Raw genomic sequence first — 25,039 nt, 5'->3', positions numbered from 1 at the left:
TTTCAACAAGATTCTCCCCCCACGAAGTATTTTTCTTTCAATACCCCACGAAGTATTTTTTTCCAATACAACTGAATGACCCCCACTCAAATTAATAAAAATTTACAACTAAATGCTCACTTTTCTAACTTGTAAAACATAATTTACATTTTACAGGTTGGGTATAATATCCGGTACATTTTGGGGGGTGAAAAATGGTGAGCTACGTAACATTCTTTCATTTCTATCTCTGTGGCCCGATATTGCTTGTATTTAAATTTATATCTTAACACTTTATCAATCGGTTGTGGTTGAGGCTGCCACTCAGTAAGTACCGGCTAAGTCACCTGTTTAACTCACATTCATGAAATAAATTCAAGGTAACAGTAATTAAATTTTTTAGTATCAAATAAATAACGACGTTGGCGCTACGAAGTTATAAAAAGAGCAACCCACTGACAAAAACCGTTGATAACCAAAAGCCGTTTAATAGGCTACCAGTCAATAAGCGCTGGCAATCGAAAAGCCGATAAATAGGCTACTCATCGACCGGTAGCGTAAGGAATAAGGTGTTAAGTAGAACCGTTAAGTTTACAAGAGTAATAATTAATTAACAATAAAACTGTGCGAAAGTTGGTATTAGAGCAACGTAATCAGCAACGTAGGTTTTTTTTGTTACCTCACCATTTTAGTGAATGTTTCAAAAAAAAAATAGAGTTGAGTTTTAGATTGTAGATTGTACAGATGAGGCAATAGGGCCTGTTAAGTATTCTAGCCAGTACTTATATCAATTTTAGCCAATATATCAATTTATTTTTTTGAAAATATGCAAATCATAACAAATTCTTTTGATAAAATTCTTAAAATTTTATAAAGTTATTCATTTTATATAAGGAACTTATTTTATAAAATTTCCCATTTTATATAGGAACTAATTCAGTATATTAAACATATACATATTTAAGTACGTACATTTATATACACCAATACACCAACATACTAATGCAAATATGTACAAATGTTGATTTAATAAATAAATTGTTATCAATTAATAGTTAAGCAAATTTAAAGCAAAAAAAAAAAAATTTAATTTGATTATTTGACTTTCATGACCTATCTGTTGTATGCACATCAATATACATACATACATACATAATATACTTAGTCATATTTAATACACTAAGTGTAAATATGTTGTACAACTAGGTATAAGTATGTTGTAGGTTGTATTTGTAAAATACCGCAAAAAATATCGCTTTGATAAAAAAAAACTTAAAATAAAAATTAGTTTAAATTTTTTCTATTCTCTTTTTTTTTATTTGCAATATTATTTTTATTTTGTTTTCATCAAATTCATTCATTTATTATTTTGGAAATCGATATCGTTTTCGTTTCTAGCAAAAAAATCTAGCAAAAAAAAAATCATTTTTTTAATATTCGATTCGAACCCCACCTTGTTATGTTAGTTAAATGTTTTGGTTTTGATATTTTAGAGAAATTGTTTAGAAATTCGAAAGTAAACACAAAAAAAAAATTTATTTTGTTGCGTATCCAAAAAAATATAAATAACATAAAAAAATAACAAAAGAAAAAATGGCAACAAAATCAACTTAGAAATTAAAGAAAACGTTAAGCTTTAGCCAATCATCAAAAAGACACATCGATTAAATCAATCGACAAATATTGTATTCTGTTATTGTTGACGATTTATTTTGACGGCTAATTTCCATTTCTCATTATACTTACCATTTCTATTTCAAAATATACCACACAGCTGTCAGGCTATTTATAAGACTTTCTGTTATCTTTACTATGTGTTTATTGCAATACATATATGTAGGTATGTGAGTGCAAACATATAAAATAGATAATATTAAATTTCATTTAACAGGGTGATGCTGATTATTAAATTATAATGTTAACAATGAAATTTATTTACAAAACATTAACAAAGATTTTCATTTAACATTTCAATATTTTGTCGTTTTTTATGTGCAAATTTTTTTTTATGATTGTTCTACAACATGTCTTTCATACTTTGTATGTCATACCTAAATTTTTATTCCATATTTTATATATGATAAAGCTGTCTGTCATCTGATAAAATTCAATTAATTAAGGGCTCAGACAAACATACAATTTTTAGTTTTGCAACTGTTTGATTTCTTATTTATGTGTTGCATAGGTTTACTTATATATTCGCACACATAAAACTGTATGATCACACGCAATCAAACAATTTGTAATTTTTTACTTAAGCTATCAAATTGCCTGAGCTCTAAACATTTGATGTAGCAAAAATTTTAACTATCGTAAATAGCTTATAAGTAAAATACTGTAAGAAACATCCTGCTCTTTGTAAAATAAGTATATATACTTATAATAGTTTTTCTACCCTTTTCTTTGCTGTAAACAAACATTTAACAAAAATATTCATTTAATCACGTTCAAATTTTAGGTCTTCTTATTACACATTATTATGTTATGACTGACCAGCAATGCATATATGTACATATTATACATATTGTATATATACTTATATCTAATTAATTGCGAGTAATAAATAAATTAATTTGAACTTTAATTGCTTCATTAAATTAATTTACGAAATGATTTTACATTGATTTTTTTTTGTAATTAATTTTTAGCTCGTTTAAACATTTAATATCATTTTAAAATTTATTTTTTCTTTTTCTTTTCCTCTTTTGTATTTTCTATTAGGTATAATACTTTTTGTATGATATACATAGTATATAAAACATGTACGATACACTCACGATCATACCGTCATATTAATCATATGTATATGATTTCATTATTGCATTAATTTTTTTTTTGAGAAATTGCATGGTTTTATTTTCTAAATTAATTGAATTACTTATAATATAAAACTAGAAGGTCAATAATAATATAAAATTTCATAGTGAATTTAATGTTTAAATATATTAACTTTTATGTGTACGCATTGTTGTATTTAAATAATCGTCTTATAACATTATAAAAATTTTACGTGAATCAATGTTTCTCAATAAGATTTAATTAGAGAATAGTACAAGAATAATATTCATGCAGGTACATTCAATTATAATAAGGTTAATTTCGAGGTAAATTTTATTTTAACAATAATAATTAAGTATACTTATTAATTTTGTTGAAATTTTAATTTAGTGTGTTATATTTATTCTATAATCTATAATATAACATCATCTGAACCGAAATTTCAGCCCTAATTATAAATTTATATCGAAATATTTAGATGCTTGTGAATTAAAAAAAAAATTCGGTAACTTGTGAATTGTGAATTGTACAAATTATGTGAATTCATGTAAAATCTAAGAAATAGAAAGGTTAAAAAAGTAGTTTAAAAATTGAAAACACAAATTCCATTTAATAAAATTTAGTAATTCAATACTTCTATCGAAAAAAAAAATTAATATTTTTACTAAAATCGTGAATGTGACTAAAAATAAACTATAAACAAATTTAAGCATATTGTGAATGAAGCGAAATTTTTTCAAATATTTACATTTGTTTTTAGCAAGTAATGTAATATAACAGATAAAGTCAAAATTATATTTTAAATTAAGTATGTATACTTAAAAAAGGTTCGAATAGTGAATAACATGACCTTATAGTAAATTTAAAAATGTAGGTAAGTATATCAGTTATAAATATCAGTTATAAATATATTTGAGGTGTAATTAAGGTGGGGTTTAGTAAAAAGAAAATACAAAATTATTTTACTTTTCATTAATTAAATATACTTACACTTACTTATATACATACATATGTATACTTACATACATATAGTTATGTTCGAATTTCATAATCAGAATTTAGAATTATAGAGATAGCGGAATTTTTTAAAAGAAAAATTTTAATTTTTGTATATTTTACAATTAACAATATTTGGGTAATTTTTAATAAAGATGACGATATATTTATGTACTCAAAATAAATCTATAAACACACACACAAAATAAATTTATAAACACACACACACACACATCTTATGAATTCAAATCAATAAACATATGTAGATAATTTATCCATAAGTATACAATATAAAAATCGTAACATATTTTATTTATTGAAAAATTTCAAAGAATTTTCCGAAATTTTCGCATTTAATAAAAACCCTTTCGTTCTGATTAATATTAAAATACTTTTGATTATAAAATGATTGTATGAATTATGTATGAATTAGAATCACTTTGAATATTCGAAAATAAAAATTATTTTCTGATATAACACACAAGATTAACCCTTAGAACTCCAATGGCTCCACTGCAGAGCCACCAGTAATTTGTCTCGTAACTCCGTAGGCTCCGATGAGGAGCCCAATGTTTTTAACATGTTTACGCTTAAGATGTTACGAAATTGTCGGCGTTGGCAATTGTTATCTGTAGTTAAAGGGTGCTCAGTCTCTCTACAAAATTAAAATTTGTTCATTTACAAGAAGAAAATGCGTACTTATGTATAAAATAAATAAAATCAAAAACATTCACAAGCACGTGTAATTCTTCTCACTTAAAATAAGAAACTCTCTTCTCACTCGTTCCGCTCCGAAAATCTGCCGGAGTTGCTGGTAGACAGTGGTACAAAAATGCACGGAGCGCTAAGGGTAAACACAAGGTATCAATTAAAAGAAGATGATTTCTTATTTCCACGTTTCGTATAATATAATTAAACATAAATTTGCATATTTTCGGGCAAAATCACAGAAAATATACTAAAAACTTTTATTATTAATACTTTGTGGAAAATTTATAATTTCTTGTATAACAGAATGATCACACATATATATATTAAATATGTATAACAATTAATAATATTTCTCAATATGTATAAAACGGTCCCGATTGTAGAAGATAAAAACAATTAAAATACAACATAATAAATTTAATTGAATATTAATATTGCTTTCATTTTCATAAGAAATATTCTCGGTAAGTACCGGTATGATTGTAGCTTGAAGGTTACAATCATGCCGGTTATTATTATTTGTATAAGTAATTAATTACTTTTTTAAAATTATAAATTATAATTATATAAAAATTTATTGTTGTGCTTATGATACTTAAAGAAATTTTCAAACAAAATCTTTTAAGTGATTCTATATTATATATACATGTATATGTATGTACAAATACTTATGTATAACAATTTATACATAGTCTATTTCAAAAAACCTTTCATCTATTTATTAATGTAAGCATGTACTTATATAGAATTATACAAAACCTTAATTACAATTCATGTCGATTAATTGCAAACTCAATCAAACTTTTTCATACATATATATTTATGTATATATTTGTATATCAATAGAATAATTAATTAATGTATAGAAATAATAATAATAATAAGAAAGAAACAATTTAGATTTTTTTACATAAAAATCTAATTAAATAACAATTGTACATACAAATATTATGTATAAGGCAATTCTTTTATCCTTTGCTTAAAATTTATAATTAATATATTTACAAAAATTTATTTATTTTATGTATACTTATGTACGAGTATATAATTATGTATATGTACATACTAAGTATAAATTATATATTTGTAAATCAGCAAATATAATAAATATAATAAACATCTGTACATACATATATAAGTATAATTATATCCTTTTTTTTTTGTATTAAGTAATTTTTCTTTAAATGTCAGGCTATTATAAAAGTTCCCTTTGGTACAAATAGATTTATTAAGTTATCCATATCATATATAAGTATAACACATTTTTTTTTTTTGACCATGAAAATGACCTTTATTATTAAATAGAAGGAGAAAAAAAAATAAATATTATTTTAATTTTTTTTTTCGGTTGTGGTGGGTTAGGTTTTCTATTGATTTTGTTATACACTTGCAATATAATTTTTTTTTGTTTTTTTTTCCTTTTTGAATTGTCATTCACAAAATGATACTTTTGTTTTTATTAGATTTAAAATGTTTATACAGTTTTTTAAAATGGCAAAATAGGACAATCTCGTGTTAGAGTAAAAGAATCATGGCAATAAGGGTATAATGTTATAACAGTGTAAATAATATATGTAAATATAGTAAGCATTCCATTGTCATTTTACACTCAAGTACACCAGCCTTTAAAAATATACATAGATGGCAGCAATAGTTTCGAACAGTTTGTTTTGGAAAATAATAGCTTTAAGTTTTGAACTTTGGTGTACATATTATGTCAAATCGTTAATATTTAAATTTATAGGTTAGTTTTTATTCTTGAAACATAAAATTAGTTCTAGCTTTACTATTTAATTACGCTCAACTACGTTCAACCAAGCTTTTTCGTTAAAAGGAATACAGGCACAGAATGAATAACAGCAGTAGTTACACACATTTAATTCGGCAAATTGTTTCAATATTTCAATTTACAGAATATTTTTTGATTCCTTTTTTTTTCAGGAGCAATTATATATATACAAAAAAAAAGCTACTTCCAATTATGTACTCCGGTGCAGTTCGGAGTGTTATACATACATATATACTTATGTACTTTTAAATGAAGCATAATTGTTATACCTCAAATGATTTTAATATGAAATATTCCAAATTTTTGTATAAGTTGGTAAATTTTTTTTACAAATTAATTTGAATTGTCAAAATTTTGACAAGTTCGCACGGTAAGTAAAGTGTAGACGTACCAATAATAATTTTAATTTAAAAAAAAAAAAACCACTCAGATATTTTTATAATTAAATTTATTTTTTGAAAAGAAAAATTTAAAATTTTACTTTGAAAGTTAGCAAAAAAAAAAAAATATAATCAATTTCTACGTGCCATTTGCTTGCTTTCCTTTTGTTCTACAAAAATTTTCATACAATTACAAAAAGTTTTTAAGTGTAAATTGCCATATTTTTTTTTCTTTTTTTTCTGACAATTGAATGAAAATATTGTTTAAGTATAAAATAGGTACATTAAGTATACGGATAAAGGTATATATGTGCTATTTGAAATAAAATACAAGATAAAATCGATTTAGCTAACTTTGTAACTCACTTAAAAAGTGCTAAGAAAAGATATACTTATAGTATGTATATACGTGCATATGCACATAATAATATAATTTTTCTACAAAGTTTAAACACGATATGATAAAAATTAAAAACAAAATTGGTTACTAATGAATCATTGATAAGAGCATGGTGGGATTTTAAGACACAAAACAAAAAAATAAACTTAATCAGCAGTACTTTATACTTACTGGAAATTCTTTTGAATGAAAAATGAGTACTTATGAAATACTTGTGCTATGGCCAGTGCAAAAAAATTTGAAAAATTTTTCTCAGAAATAAATTTGCGAATTCACCAGTAAAACTTAAGTTGAAATATATTCTATGTATTTAACTCCTGAATATAAGGTAATTTTGTTGATTCGGTATCGTAAATAAGTTAAGCAACTTTAAGTAAGTATACTTAATAATTTGTTTACAATTAAAATCGTATGATTTGCCATTATACCACCTACAATATAACAGAATCATGCAAATATACCGTAAGTTCTTAATACTATAGTGAATTTTGAAATTATAATCTGCAATTTTGTATCATTTTATTAAATCTGATATTGTAATAAAAAATAATCATGAGATTTTTAGTATAAGGGAAATTATTAATTATTGCAAGGGTTTAGCAATTTCCCTCACATAAAATCTATTTAAGTACTTAAATAAATGTTATCTATGTAAAATAAATCTTGGAACAATTAATTAAAAAACAAAGCAACATAATTAATTTAAAAATAAATTCTGTTTAATTTTTTTACTTTATATTTTTAAGAAATACATTCGATTTATTAAAATAATTATTTTGTTATATAAAATATATAACCTAAAGTTCTTATTATAGAGTAAAGTGAAACAACGATGCGAAATTTTGAGTCATACAAAAACTTACACATACTTGTATGGTATACATAACTTTATAGGTAAAGTACAGATAAATGTCAGTATTAATATAAAAATTCTATATAAAACTAAACAAATTCTTATTTGTTGCCTTAAATAGGGGTGTTTTTTAACATACCTCTAATGATTGTATGAGTATAAAGTAAACATAAATTGTTGTATGACATCATTAATATTTCAATCATACTTATTGATTCATGTTTTCTTCATTACTAATATACTACTTAATTCTGACAATTTACATTAAGGCGTATATTTCCTATTTTTTATCAAAACATACTATGTTTACATAGTTATCAATTTTTTAATATTATTTAGTAAGTATAAACAAAAGTAAATTTGTTTAAGTACTTATATAATTTAATTAATTAGATCAAATCGGTTCTTAATCATTTAATTGTTAATTATACTTATTACTTGCTCAGTATATGTACATAGCTGAGCTGTCCATATTGATTTATTTGACGTTCTTAATTTTGATACAATCTGAATTTTTAACAAAAGTAAGAATACACTAAAATTCTCTTTGTACCATTATGTCAAAAATACAAGCGAAATTGACGCCAACTTGACATATTTTTGCAAACAAAAATTTTATTGTATGCGCATTGGAACAAGAATAGGAGAGAAACATCAAATATAAGTGGAAAAATTTTTATTTTTTTTTTGTAATTAAAAGTACACAGCTGACTAAAGTAAAATTGCCAGTCTATATTATAAAATATTTGTTTACTAAAATGTTTAACAAAAAGTAGATTACATGTTCATGCATAAAAATTTTGCAGTTTTGGTAGACGCCCTTAAAATTGTTTTTGAATAGATGAGTATAAGTAGTTAAAATTACAAAATCTGTAATTTAGAATTTAAATTTAAAACAATTATAAAATAGTAGGAAAACACTCATCGAACAGAAACCAAATTTTATTTCAAACATGTTCTAAATACATTTTATAAATCAAATTTTAATTTAATCAAACAAGTTCGACGAAAACAATGTCATACATTGGATAACTTTCGAAATTTTTCTTTTTTTTTAAACTTTAACCTTTATTTCGAATTTCGCATTTTCTATTTAAGTAATTTTAATGTCACATATTTATTAAATTACGTTTGTTTTTTTTTTTTAGTATTGTAGAGTAAACAATGTAGTAGAGTTAATAATGATAAAATTCTTATGTGTTTTCATAGATAATAGAAATGCTAAAAAATCTCATTCCTGCTAAAAATTTAAAAAAATTTTCCCCCTAAAACTTAATAAAATATGTTTTCACAATATAAAACATAGAACGTGATAAGAAATTAAAAATGTTGAAAATAATCAAAAACTATAAACAAGAAATGTTTTAAAATGAGTCATTCATTTGACATTTATTAAGTATAGTGAAATGAAATCGAAAACTGAATGGGTTTTTTTCATGGATTTTTTTGTTGTTGTTTTAAATATAAACAAGATTTTAATACTGCGTACTAACCTAAGCAAACACATTATTAGTAGAATTAAAATTTTTAAAAAATTAAATTTTTAAAGTCTCCTTTTTACAGTATGGCGAACAAAATGTGGGAAAAAACGCGAAGAGAGTATTTTGTATTTTTCATTTATTTTTGTTTTTATATTTTATTCTATAATTCAATAGAGTTCACTACTTAATACAAATAGGAATTATTATTGTATTACATATCGTCAATTAACGTCCAAAACGTGTTAAGTCAAAAAATTAAAATCTGAAAATTTGAAATTTTCTTCAATATATAAATGTCAAACACTGCTTAGAAGAAAAACCCTAACTGCTAGAGATAATCATTTAACTGCCACATAATTTATTTCATAAATTTCATAAATTTCAAAAATGAAAAACGTTTTTGTGAGCCGAGCTTTCATTTTTGGTGTTATCATTATATTTAATGAACTGTCAAAATAGCTGCCATTGAGTATTGTTATTTTATTTGAAAAACAAATTCTACGTCATCATTTAAAAAAAAAAATGAAAGATAGAATCATCAGTGTATGATTCACTTCAGTGATATTCACTCGTATTTTCTTTAGTGAAAGGTAATGTTTGTCTTTCACTCATTTTTCGTTTCATTCATTTCGTTATGACAATGATGACAATCCGTAAGTCTTTATTAAGTCATATTTAGCGGTTTTCGATTAATAGAATATTTGACATAAGTAATTAGTTTTTTTTTGCAATACCTCTCACCACTGATTCTCAAAAAAACTCATTTCTAATTGGGCTAAATTTTGGCAGCACAACATAAAATTTGGTAAAAAATTGACTTAGAACGTTCTGTAAATAAATCAGCAATAACTACTATTCTTATGTCTTTGTGTGTGTATGTTTGTATAACATTTATTTAGATATTGATTGAATCGTTTATGTTAATGACTTTAATTAATAGCACGTGAATATTCTATGGAAAGTTATAAAAAAAAAAATTTTATTATTCAAATAATAATTTTATTATTATCTTTTTTTTTTAATCAAATAAATTATGGTTCTTGAATACTTGTTTGAAATATATTAAAATTTATTATTCAAATTACTTAGTAGTTTTAATTTCATTTAAAAAAAAAAGTAACAATCGATTTAATAACAATATTGTTGAAATAGAAAAAAAAAACAAGAAAGTAAAAAGAAAAATGTAGAAGAAGAAGAATTTCAATGTTTAATTCATAAGTTTTTTAAAATTTATGTACGTCATATAGGACCAGACTAGGTTATTAAAAACGCCCTTTAATTAATATACTCAAAATATAATTTGTTTTTTTAATTTTAATTGTTATACATACAAAGATTGTATTTTGCATAAATTATACTATTGGAATATTGGTGAGTTTTAATAAAAGGTGAATTCAAAAATACATCGATCAATTCTATGATTCATAATTCAGTTCAAATATAGTAATTGGCAAGCTGAATAGTCTAACATATCCGAAACGATGCTTTTTCTGGATTAATACTAAAAATTTTACAAATTTTCCTTAAACAATTCAAATTTGAATATATAGGCAAATTATAATAAATGTTATACAGTGTTAAACGAAACAATCAATATCGTCTATAGTCTTACACTTAAAAGGCAATTATATAATTTTTTTTATAAAAGAGAATATATAGAATATGTATTCCAAAAATTAGTGAACAAAACAGGTTTAAGCAACGAGCTCTTATCAAAAATTTAAATTTAATTAAAAAAAAAAATATTTATATTCATTTGTATGTATGAGCGAACAGAAACATACAACCACATTTTTGTGTAAAACCGCACATGTTTTCACAAATATATTTTTTTATATTAAAAAAAAAAAAAATGGACTAAAATCGTTTCCTTTCAATGTAAATTCATATATAGTACAATGTACGTATGTATGTATGCCACCTAACAATACAAATGTAGTTGAATATAGCAAAAAAAAAAAATCAATTTTATTTTTTTCGGTTCTATGTAATTTTTCTATCTCTCTATTTGCGTATGATTTTTTTTAAATCTTATTATAAAATATTATGAATTATAAAGTTAAAGAAAGATGGTGGTGCTTAGACTTATTGAAATTTTTAAATTTCTATTTTTTTTTTTTTTATAAATTCTCTATTAAGCTATTTAGTTTTGAGGATTAATTTTTTAATTACGGTCACTTTAAACGACCTTAAAGAAATTGAAATTTTTTTCTTTTGTTTTTTCAGAAATTATTTAAACTCTTAACGTTTCTTTCAAAACCCTTGAAATACGAAATATAATTAGAATTTAAAACTTTTAAGGAAAAGAGCTGATATACATACCTACATATATGAAATCTGAATGCAGTTATACTTATATTGTTACAGACTTTTGACTTTAAGTTGCATTAGACAATTGCTTTTTGAATGAGTATTTGAAGCAATTTTATTTGATTAATTTTGAAAATCAGGGTCAATCAATATCGGAAAAATGAGAACACTGAGAAAAAAAAGAAATAAGTGGACAAATTTGTATATTTTTTGAAATTAAACAGAAACTGATCTTTGAGATCATTATAATATTTTTAAAGAAGTGTCTAATATAATATACATACGCACATTCACACATAAGTACCCACTTTTATAACCAATCTGTTTACTTAGATTTCCCATTTACATAATTTCTTACATTAAAATCTAACAAAAATAAAAAAAATAATACAACCTGTATTAAATTAATTATACAACCTGTATGAATGAAATTAGGGTAAAATTGCAAATGGTACGTAGGTACGTATGTACTTATAGTTCATACATATAATAGCAAGCTACAAAATAATATGGAAGCAAACATGTAAAGGTACTTTATTTGTTTTACCCTTCAGCAACAAAAAAAAAAAATTTAAATTGAATTAGGTCATTCAAATAAAATTTTAAAATTCTATTCCCTTCCCCCCAAATAATAGATTTTGAAGTTTATTGTTAGGAACAAACATAAATGTTTAATAAGCAAAAGCTAAATAAATAAGTATACACAATATGTACGTATACATGTATGTGTGTATGATTATAAATAAATATCTATACATAAGTAAATAAACATGTACATATATACATGCTCATATACCCATAGTTTACCGCAATAATAATTCCTCTATAATACCAGGTGAAATTCAATTCTTATCATCAAATATAAAAATTTAATATACAAACATTTATACACATACATTTGTAAAAATAATAGAATATAATAGTTAACTTAAGCATGGCATGTATAAGTATATACATATATTTGTATAATATATAGAAGTATAACAATTAAACCCCTATAATAAAAAATATGAAAATAAACAAGAGGAATTGTGTAAATATTGACACAATAAAATTAAAAAGAAAAGTGTAAAAATATACAAAATTTTTTTACTCGAACAAATACAAATTCAAAAATTCCATGCAATTTAATTATTTATTACAAATTCTTAAACACAATTACTCCTTATTATGATAATAACCAAGAAATTTGAAATAAGTACTTAGTTATGTGCTTTAAAAACTTGTTTATATTTATATTTAAAAAATTTGTGGGAAATTTACGATATTGAGAAAGTCTAAATGAACAATTTTTTTCTTGTGACTCCAAAAAAGTGAATATTATAAAAAGAAGTGAAATAAATTAATTAAATATGAAAATGTTATAAAAATAATATCACAAATTAACACTGTATACTTAAAATTAAGTCTCAAAACAAAATTGCATACTTTTGGGCCCTGAAATTTAACATTTTTTCACAACCCATAGTAAATAAATTCTTTTCGAAAACTAAGGCTACCGTCATTAAAGCATGAATGCATACTATTTCCACAATATGTAGTTTTCGGTAACGTACTGCAAAAGTATTGCGATATTAGCTTTTATATTTAGAAATGTCAACGTAATATCGTTATGTTGCAATTTTGTACACTTTTGTATAAAATTTTAATATCATTATATTTCTTTAACATTGTCTTAATTTTAAGAGGTAAAATTGATAAAATTTTAATAGGTCAGAACAAAAATAATACGGCTTATACGGATAGAATTCTTTGACTTAATTATTCGCCCTTTTTTGGATACGTACGTTTCGTCAAAGGCAATTTATTATTTAAAACTAAATTTTCTTTCCAATCCTGATTTATTACTAAGTCGACTCCCTTATATTTTGCTATTTCATCTCAATTCCCATATTTAATCCAAATAGATTTTAGATTTTTATTTCTTTAATATTTTCTTACCTATAGCAATATTTTCAACAAAATAAAAAATAAAAAAATACTATAGTGACACACAGGTTTGACACACAATTTTTGCAACAATTATATAAAAATGCAATCAGTTGTTTTCAATAATGTTATTTTATTTACCCTACCCGTAGTTTGACAGCAGTTTTTTCTATATTAATGAAGACATATATGTACCTAGTTCCTAATATCGATATAAAAAAAATAAGTATTAATTATTCAAAATGACAACTCTGGTAGCACTAAATATGCTCAGTGTTAGAAATGACGCTACCCGGTAATAAGTATTTCATGCAAATTTTGTATAAGTAGAATATACCTCCTTATATTATAATAATATTAAATATAACAGATAGCACATAAAATATAGAGGTAATTTTTCAAAACAAAAAAAAAAGTTTTAATTTAATATTAATGTTAAAAAAATCGTGATTAGAATTAAATAAGTAAAATTCTATATTAAAATAATGGTACTCTAGACACATTAAACTTTTCTATTTCAAGAAATTGTGCCACCAAAAACGATTTATGTATATATACTTAAGTAAATATTTTATTTTTTTAAGAAAATGTTACGTTATATTATTTATTAAGCATGTATGGCACGTATATACATAATATAATTTACTTAGTCTTTAAATTTGGAATCTTATTATATTTACTAAACGTATATTCTTAAATAGGTAAGTAAGTTATCATATATGATTTGTAATTAATATTAAAAAATTACATTTCCATACAATGTTAAATTGCCAATTTCATTTTCATTGCTGATCTTATTGAAGTTGTTGATCTTTACAAAATAAAAATAAAAAGTTTATTAGGGTTATACATACATGATTTATTTATTTTAATTAACACAAACTTATACGGTATTAGAAGGAACTTTCAAATTTATATATTTAACTGATTTTGGAGGAATCAATTTAAAAAATCGTTTTGCTAAAATATTTTCAGCCTAATTGTGTACAAATTTTGCTTTTTATTTACTTTCAAATTAGAACTCTTGCGTTTTGAAATTTGATTTCTTAAATTATCGATTTAACATGTTACTTCAAATACAGAGTGAGTGGAAGGTGACTAAAATTTATTTAAATTTTAGTCACCTTTCTTTTCTTTTAAAAAGAAAAGGGGTACGCAATACGAAAAAAATCTTCTCACTTAAAAATTACGTCATACAAAAATATTTACTCAATTTTTTCTCAATCGGCGAGTCAAAGAGCGCAATAGTACATGATCAAGCCCTTAATTGTAAATTGTATTTAAGTACTAATTTTTTGCTATTTATATACAAATTAAATTGAATCTAAGTAAGTAAGTATGTCAATGTCCGTAAAAATTCAATAACTAAATATTGATATTAATATGAGCAATCTTTTTTTTTTTATTTCAAAAATAAATAGAAATGAGACAATTGGGAGATAAGATAATGGGGAACCATAAAATATCACAATTTTTTTTTTTTTATTTAAGTTAATTAAAAAAATTTTGTTTACTTTTTTTATTTTTTTTTTTTTTTGGCTAATAAATAATTTGTTTCTTTGTGATTTTCTTCATATACTTATATTGTGAATTTTCATTTTCGGATTCGAAATGTTGATAAAAAAATTAAGGTACTTAAAATTTTATTTCTTTATTTTTTATTTTTTGTTCATTCACCGTTAGTTAGACAGTTTTAATTATATTTAATAAAAAAAATAATCTACATTCATACATATTTCATGCAGGATATATATACAATCAACATGTTGTACACAAAACATAAAATAATTTAAAAAGTTCAAATTTGTAATATTTGAACTTGAATATTTTTTAAAATAAAGTTCAAATATTTATTGATAAAAAACAAAAATTAACGATTAACATTTATTATACATTTACGGTAAATAAATAAGTAAGTGTTTTTGTACATAAATGTGACATAATCATTGTCATGACCCATAAATTGATTGACATTTGAAATTTAGCCATTGAATTCACTTCTATTTTTGTAATTAATAATTTAAACTCAATATATTCGAGGGTAATAAAATATTTTGTATTATACAACATTTTACAACATGTTTGAAACGAATATAAAAATATTTAAGTATAAGTACCTATCGTATGCATTATAAAGTTCTGAACGTTAATTTATTCTTAATTTCACATACGTTATACTCACGAGTAAATTATTATAATATAAGTTTCTTTTTTCAATTAATTCAGTTAAAATTGTTGGAAACGTAATTAACTTGTTGTATGTAATACAAAATCAAAATTTATTTAATATACAAAATTTATGTGGGTATGTGAGAATTTAATCAAAAAATTCAACCGTATTGCAATATTTAACAATGCACAAATTAATTAATTAATTTTTTTTTCCTGTTTTACATATAAAATTATTAATTGTAAGTAAAAAATAATAAAATTTATATATAAAATATACACAATAAATGAGTAACGATAATTAAATAATTTAATATAAGTATAAGATAAAATTAATGAAAATGAATTTATAAAAATAATCTTCAGTACTTACTTATAATTATTTTTATTTTATATTTGTATTTTATATTCTCGTATTTTAAAATTGAAGGTTATTTCGTATAAAATCAAATAAAAAATTTGTCCTTGTTGTTTTAGTCAATTTGTTTAGTAAATAAATAAGAATAAAAAAAAAAATGTTTTATTTTTACTTATTTTCATTAAAAATAAACAAAAATAGTTCAATAAACTTTATTTACAATTCAAAAAATTAAATAACAATGACTGAGTATAAAAAGAACAATAATTTTATAAGATTTTTATGTTTAAGTATATATGTATGTAAGCATGTATAAGTACTTAACAAAAATGTATAACGCTTAAAATTCTAATTAATACCAACAAAATATTGATAACAATATTTAGTATGTAGTTACTAAAGTATAGTTCGTATATATACTCGTAGTTAATTATAAGTTTCGATAATTTTTTTTTACTTTACAACTTCTTATTAATCTTTAAGAGTTGAAAAGCTTTTAAAAATTATCGTGATCAAAAATTTTATTTTAGTAAATAAGAAAATCTTCAATGTCTGGAATGATATTGAATTCTCTCGAGACGGTAAGCAATTTAATTTGATTTCAGAAAAATATCAGAAAATTTTCATTAAGTAATTTTATTTAGTTAGCCAAGTAATTTTCTTTTACTATACAAAACTAATCACTAATTAGCATTAGATTATTACATTCTAAAACGTATAAAATTTTATTTTAATTTATAAAAGTACTTAAATTAATTTATAAAATAATAAGTAGTTAATTCAACAGCAAATTGCAATCGATTGTGTTGTGTGCAATTACAATTCTCAATCACTGGCGTCTCTTAAATGGCGGATGCCTATCGAAGCGCCATCTGTCTAACAGAATTTGATTTTTCTTTTATTCAATAACTATCCAATATGGCAAATATAATATTTAAACCCTTTTTAAAAATTTATACTTTAAATTATATTTACTTAATTATTAAAAACGCAAAATTATTGCAATACAATTAAGTACTGATTACTTTTAAGTAAATACTTTATTGTTAAATATTAAAAAATTTTATAAATAATGTACAAGTTATTATAGAATTCGTTAAGTTATCAGTATTGTAATTGCTTACTTTATCTATAAAATAGTTTTTTTTTTTTCAATTAAAACTTAAATTTAAATCTTAAAATAAGAATTAAAAAAAAAGTATTTCTTTTATTTGAATAACCTATATAGATTGGAATAATTTTGAATGTTAACAATTTGTCATTGACAATCATTACTATTTTATTGTCTAATATTTTGATTATAACTGGTTAAAAATTATCTATTTGCATACATACATACATACATACTTAGTTCTCAATTTTCCAAAATAACAATACTTACTACTAATACTACTAAGTAAGTAAAAAATAATATTAAGGTGCAATAAGATGTGTTTACAGTATTGTGTTATGTCTGTAATTTAAAAGTAACAGTATGATAGTAAAATTTTTGCAAGAATTTATAATATTTTGACATAAGTATATATGTATACAAAAGCGTAAAAAATCAAATATACTTATGTATATACTCGTATATTGCATTTATACCGTGTATTATCGTACGTACTTATAAAATAAAATTAAAAAAATTTCTGATGTATATATATTTTTTACATAAATATGTATAAATATACATGCCTACATACTACTATAACACAATGAAATATGGTTAATTATAGAAAAGAAATAAAATACATAATTTTTTTTTATTTTATTGTTCAAGTGTATATTTATATGCCATTATTACAAAACAAGTGTTTTTGGTTCCTGAACAGATGTTTAGATACATAAATATCAAAACTACACAATAAATATATATATATATATATATACTCACGTACAACCAAAGAAAAATTTAATTTTGGATACCCACATATGAAATAGTAATTTTATTTATGAATTTTGCTCAAGCTAGTACCTATAAACCATATCATTGCTTAGGCTATTTAAAAATGGAATAAAATTATTATTTTTTACTAGCTCTTCAATTAATTAAAAAATTTAAACACATAAAGTTAATCACATTTTTATTACTTATGTTGAATTTGTTGCATAATATACTTAATAGAAAAAAAGAAGACGATAAGAAATGCAATATAAAATTATTGTTAAAAAAAAAATAAATTAAATTTATTTTGAAATTGCAATTTTATTAATTAACAAATCATGAATGAAAATCTATTTGATTTTTTATAAAAGTATTAACGAAAATCAAAATAATCACTCAAGTTAATTAAAATTTTGTGTAATTTTAGCTTTACTTACTTTACTGTAAAATTATGAATTAGAACATAAATTTCTTGTTACGGAAAATATGAATTTAATTGAATTGAAGCAATTATTAGTAATTAATCTTCAATAAATAATTAGATCTTGGATATAAACTTACTCATGTAGCTATCTGTATGTCAATGTATTTTTGTTTTTTTTTAAATTTACATTCCTAAGTAGTCCCGAGTTTTAAACAAATATCTCAATAATAACTCAACAGTCTCAATCTTACCAGTCTCAACAATAAATCAAAATTAAATTACTTAAATTCGGAATGCAACTAATTTCGACTTGCTTTCATAAATTCATTTCCTTTATATTTTGAGTATATTGCCATCTCAATGGTGCAAATAATTTCTAAGTAAAGTTTAAATTATGTATGTATATAAGAACCCCTATGAATCGTGGAATTAAGTAAATTAAAATTAGTTTTAACAAATGATCATTTTTTTTTTGAAATTTCCCATATTTAAATGCTCATGAAAATCTTTGAATATATTACTTTTATTTCCATATTTTTTTTGGATTCTAATTTTATATATTTCCTTTATTTGAAATTAAAAAGAAAATTTAAAAATAAATTGGTTCATTTACCAATACTCTTTACGCTTTTATACTTATATATATATATATATATATATATATATATATATACTTATATATATTATATATATATATATAATATTACTGAGTTGATCTACATTTAAAGCGAATTTATTATATTTTTCCCAAAAAAAAAAGAAAAGTTTTGTTATACTTACAATATAAATTTTACAAGCAAATTAGTATTTAAGCACATGCGCATATTATATTAGATAATTTTGTATTTTATGCATGTGCCATATTTAAAAATAATATTATAACAGATTAAATTTCTTAATATCTATTCTAAGTATGTATATTTAATAATTATGCATGTAAGTACGTGCATCTTTTAAATATTTAAAAATTTATAAAAATCATTCATTCATGTTCGCTTAATTTAAATATTTATTTCTTATTAAAGATTTCAAATTTATTTTTGAGATGGTTGAATTTTAAATTCTCATATATATTATATAAGTATATGGGAATTTGTAAATAGTATAACAAAACTAAATAGTATGACAAAATTGATATATATACATATATATATCAATATATTGACATATATATGTACATCAATTTATTGATATATATGCGTAAGTAAATCAATTTTGTTATACTATTTAGTTTAGTAAAATATAAGAATACGAGTACCAAATTTTTGACAATAAATATTTTATTCAATGCGATTTTATTATATAAGTATTATATATAAGTTCTTATAATAAATAGGCTCACACAGTTTCAGTATAACTGATTCTAAAATAATAATTTTATTGTCTTACTTAACTCCGTAATGAATTGAGTGGCGCTCAGTCGTAATGACATTTGATGTCGCAGTCTTAACTTAATTGAAAATAAGTAAGTATTAAACTCAATATTGTCATTAATATACTTAGAAAGGGATAAGAAAGTACTTTCTTATTAAGAATACTAACAATAAATACTTATATTGGAAAGATTTATAAACTTAAAAATTTCTTCTCTCATCTTATTTATAAACGCTTTTTACAAATTTGAATAATTACAAAGAAAAAAAATATTAAAAATTTTCCACAATATTTACTTAATAGCTTTTTTTAAATAAAATTAAAACAGTTTAAAGTAGTCGTGATCTATTTAACATTTGAATAGTTACTCTTAATATCTTATGACTTAATTTTAAAAATTTAAAATTTTCAATTTACGTTCCAGTCTTCTATTTTCGTATGTTATAAGTGTCATAACGATTCTATTCCACTAAATTAAAAAAAAAAAAATGTTCAATAAAATAAGTATTGATTTTTTTTTAGTTTTTACTATGAATATCACCATATAAGTAAATATACAAGTATACTATGTATTTACGTTATATGTGTATGTATATTTACAGTATCGATCAATAAAATTGTGATGTATAAGTATGACAATATACTCAAGTACATGTATATATATATATTTATGTATTCATAAACTTGTTTCAAAGGAAATTAGAAAAAACAAAAAATCTTAAGAAAATTTAAAATCTATAACAAAGTTTTTGTATTTAGTTTTGTTGTTGTGAAGAGCTTCAAGTACAAATGTATATTTATAGGCGCCACATTGACAAAATACAAAAAATTTATTTTCAGTTTAAATTGAATTAAGATTAACAAATTTAAAATTTAATAACTAATAATCAATTACATTTCAGTATTTTTATACACGATTTATTCAAAATACGAATATCTAATTTTAATAAAAAGATTATTTTATTTTTTCAAAGTACTGTGGCTATATACCATATTGTATTAAGAACAAATTAAGTAAGTAAAATAAAAGAACTGATGTGTTCAGCACATAAATGATCGTAAAGTGTATTGTCTGGTTTAGCGAAAGTTTCGCAAAATATTATTAAAATATCCTTTAAACAATTCTTTTAAATTTTAAGAAAACTAGGTTCAGCGTTCGGAAACTTTTAGTTAACATATTTAGAAAATCGTAAATTTGGCATTTAGCACATATCAGTTTACGCAAGGGAAAAATTTGTCAGTCACTTTCAATAGTAAATAGAACTCAAATATCAAATTTCAAGAAATTCCGTCAATTATTTCCTTAGATATTGTAAAATATGCAATATCGGCCCTGGTGAAATCTTATTTTTGCGAACCCTGAATTCTAAATTCAAATATTAAGTTTCAAGGGAATTGGTTATTTAAGTACTTCTAAGTAAGTATAACAAAAATGTAAATTTGGTAAAAATTCATTTGCTGACACCTGATTTCTGCGAAAATTTTGCATGAGTATTCCAATTGTCTTATCATCGGAATGAATTTTCGAAAAAATCAGTTCAGGCGAACTTTAGATACTGATTTGCCCAAACAGACCAAATTACATCTTACATTTCCCTACTATAGAAAAGTGCGTTTCCACCGATAACTTGACATTCGAAATTTTGGTGCCATCACATAACCTCCCTTATTGTAAGCAATGCGGTTGCTAAAAATGAAGAAAAAAACTTTAAAAGCTTTTTTCTTCCTGATTTAAAAATAAAATTTTATCATTCATTAAAAAAAAATATTCATATCTATTTTTTTGTTTAAAAAAAAAAAAAAGAATTATTGAAGTGAAAAATAAATCAAGAATAACAAAGTAAAACAAACAATAAAATTTTCCTTTTAATTTATTTTAAATAAAAACAAATTTACGAATGCTTAATTAAACTTATTCTTAGCTTAAATAGTTTATTTATGAGAAAAGTAATCTTTATTTAAAAGAAATTTTATACTCACATAAATAAATTTAATAAAGCATAAAAGACGATACAATGAAATTTTCATTAAGTACTTATTAAAGAAAAACAATAAAATGAAATTGATTTCATTCAATTTGATTTCCCTTTGAATGTTTACATAAAAAGTTAATTATAATTTTACTATCATATACAATATTAAATATAAGTACACGTCTATATACATACACTTAAAAAATTATAATAGTATAAGTAGTAAATATTGTGTACAGTGTGTATTAAGTTTTTATTTACTGCAATATGCGACATTTTTTATTCAAAATAAATAAAGAAAACCTAAAATATTACTAACAAAAAATACTTAAAATAAAATAAAATTCTGTTTATTTTAAGATTCTTTTAATATTTTGTTTTTTAATTACTTATATGCCGCTAATGCACATACTAATAAATAATAAAGGACAAAGAACGTTCTACTCATTTATTTTGCTTTAACAATACGTCACTATTTTTATTGCAGTGAAATTATTAAAAAAAATTAGTGAAAATTCAAGGAATATTCGAAATCAATAAAAATATTCGATTCGATTGTGTATACTTAGTAGAAAAAAATACGGCACAGGCAATGTAATAATTTTTGCGATATTTCATATAGAGGTCATTTATAATTGTAATATAACCAAGTATAAACCCTTCAGTTATAATTTATATTTTCTTAACATGATAACATTTTTTTTTGGAAGTGTGAATATTGCCAATAATTTCGAATTATCACATTAGTTTTACTCGCCCTGTTCACCCCAAATGAACATTATAAATGAAGTTGGTGCTAACTGTAATATGATGATGCATTGGCCTTCAAAAAATTTCTAGGTATTGTAAAATTATTTTTACTTTTTATTATAAAATTTCTTGATTAATATATTAAGATATTATCAAAGACACTCATTTAAATTTTTTATAATAAATGCATGCTTTTAAACATTTCCATACTAAAAAATTCATTTACAAAACTGTTCGACTAATTCATTAAATTAATTGTTGAAATTTCATATTACTTATTAATATTTTAAGCTTTATTAAAAATTGGATTTTCATAAAAAGGAAAGGTACTTAATCAATGATCTAGGTGAATAAGAATGAACATAAGAAAACCTTCCCTTTAAATATTTAAAATATAAAAATAATAATTTAATTTTTTAAAACTTACCTTACTTAATTTACCGAGAGCTGATATTAGATCTGCCCATTCACTTGAATATTCAAAATTTTTTAATGCTTTGTCAATATTTGACATATAATTTCTATATTTTGTTTCATTCATAAGTTTTTTTTCTTCAACTAAGGCATCAGCTGATTCCATTTTTTTTTATTTTATTTTTTTATTGTATTTAATTTAAATTTACTTATAAATATTATAAAAATTCTCATTTATTATTTGTTGATTTTTAAACGCTCTTTTTTTTTTTTCAGTTTCCAATTAAGAAACAATATTTTTGTTGAATTTTAAACATTTTATTTTATTTTGTTAGCGAAATAATTCGCAGTTTTACGGTTTTATTTTTTTTTATTTAAGTAAATATTTTTTTTTTTATTACACTTTTTTGTTTTTTTTTCTATATTTCTATTAATATTTATATAATCGAGATGTTTTAATTAAATGACTATCTATAAGATATTATATTTTATGAATTTATGATAGAATTTCTGAAAGAGAAAAATTATAATAAAAATAATTAAATTAAAATATTTTTAATTAAATTATTTTTTAATTTTGTAGTTAAGCACCTATCTTTGCTTAATTTACTTTAATTTAATTATATTTGTCAATAAATATTGAAAATATTTATTATGAAAACTTTACTCATTTGTTTTAAGTATTTTTAATAATAAAAAATTAAGTAAACATGTTCGGTAAGTATAGATTTCGAGAAAATAATCATTAAAATTTAAGTAATTTATTTTTTGTTTTAAATTTAATTTTAAATAATCAAATAAAGTATTTTAATTAAATAAATAAGTAAGTAACTATATGTAATCAAAAATATTAATATTTTTGTTAATTCAATTCAATTTTTGTCTTTCTTAGCTTTTATTATTATTTTGTTACAGTCTAATTAACCGATGAATGATTAAAGCAAAAGAAGCATAAAAAAACACTTTATAAATACATATGTACTCATATATATATATATATATATATACATAATCTTTATTATTATTTCTTAGTATGTACTACTTACTTTATTTTTATTAAGTAAGCACTACATATACAATATACGTACAACATATTATTAATTTATACTATTTTGTACACAGTTAGATGTGTTAGACATTATTCGTACATTCTTAGAATAGTAATGTACATATCTTAATATTCTTTATTAAATATTTATAATTTACAACTGAACTCTGGTATAGTTAAATTATATACTTATAAGTAACTGAATAACAAAAATTTCTATTGAATTAAGTATATGGTATAAATTAAGAACACAATAAGATTTAGATATCAATAAGTAAGTATTTAAGATGTTATTCAAATTTACAATCTTAATTCAAAAAGTAAGTTCCAATTTATAACTAACTCTGACAACAATGAAAAGAATAAAAATATTAAAATAAAATATTTAAAGTACATACTTTAATATTTAAATAAGTATGAGAAAAATGTAACTTCATGACAACTTTCTTTTATTTGTAATAAATCGCAAATTATTTTAAATTTAATTAAAAAATCCAGTGTACATATTGGTTGAATAGTCAAATTTATTCTAATGTATTTTAAATACAAATTCGTTCATATCAAAAAATTAACATTAAAAATTAACAAAACATGAAATTTTTTATACTTATAGGTAGGTTACCTACTTATTTATTCTTCATGGTTTATCAAAATTCAAATGGTATTAAGTATGGTAAGAACTATACTTAAATTAAGTAAGTAATTAATTATTATCTTATGTATTAAGAATTTATACAATAAATTTATTAACACAAGATTAAAAATACTTAAAACTATTTACAAATTATATTCTTAAAATGATTTTCAAATTGAGGGCAAAAATTTTTCATAATACTTATGAAGAAATTTTGTAAAACAATATGTACATATATGAATATGGAAAGGCCATTTAGAGATTTATGTATATACTTACATACAAACAATATATTGAATGAGTATTATAATATGTTTACATACTCGTATTACATAAATGTATACATATATATATTGGATCATCGATTTTTTTTACACATAAAATCAATTTTGGTATAGGTACTTATTGTGTACTTATGTTAT

At 22.0% G+C, this 25,039-nt stretch overlaps 1 protein-coding gene across 3 annotated transcripts in view; it reads right to left on the bottom strand.

Annotated features, from left to right (window-relative positions):
- The window catches only part of LOC129616054 (protein dopey-1 homolog), a 33,008-nt gene extending 9,699 nt beyond the window's left edge, over nt 1–23,309 (bottom strand). For 2 of the 3 annotated variants that reach the window (XM_055531505.1, XM_055531506.1), the window contains exon 1: nt 22,949–23,308. In XM_055531505.1, coding sequence (XP_055387480.1) covers nt 22,949–23,101 — 153 coding nt within the window. In that variant the 5' untranslated portion in view covers nt 23,102–23,308. Of the gene's footprint in view, nt 1–22,948 lie in introns of all 3 variants that reach the window. The other variant, XM_055531507.1, reaches the window with a different exon arrangement.
- Between the last annotated feature and the right edge of the window lie 1,730 nt (nt 23,310–25,039).

This window comes from Condylostylus longicornis, unplaced genomic scaffold (genome assembly GCF_029603195.1).
Source record: "Condylostylus longicornis isolate FDR11 unplaced genomic scaffold, ASM2960319v2 ptg000162l, whole genome shotgun sequence".
Classification (NCBI taxonomy): domain Eukaryota; kingdom Metazoa; phylum Arthropoda; class Insecta; order Diptera; family Dolichopodidae; genus Condylostylus; species Condylostylus longicornis.
Note: the sequence above shows the minus strand (reverse complement) of the source record. Positions and strands in the feature narration are given on the sequence as shown.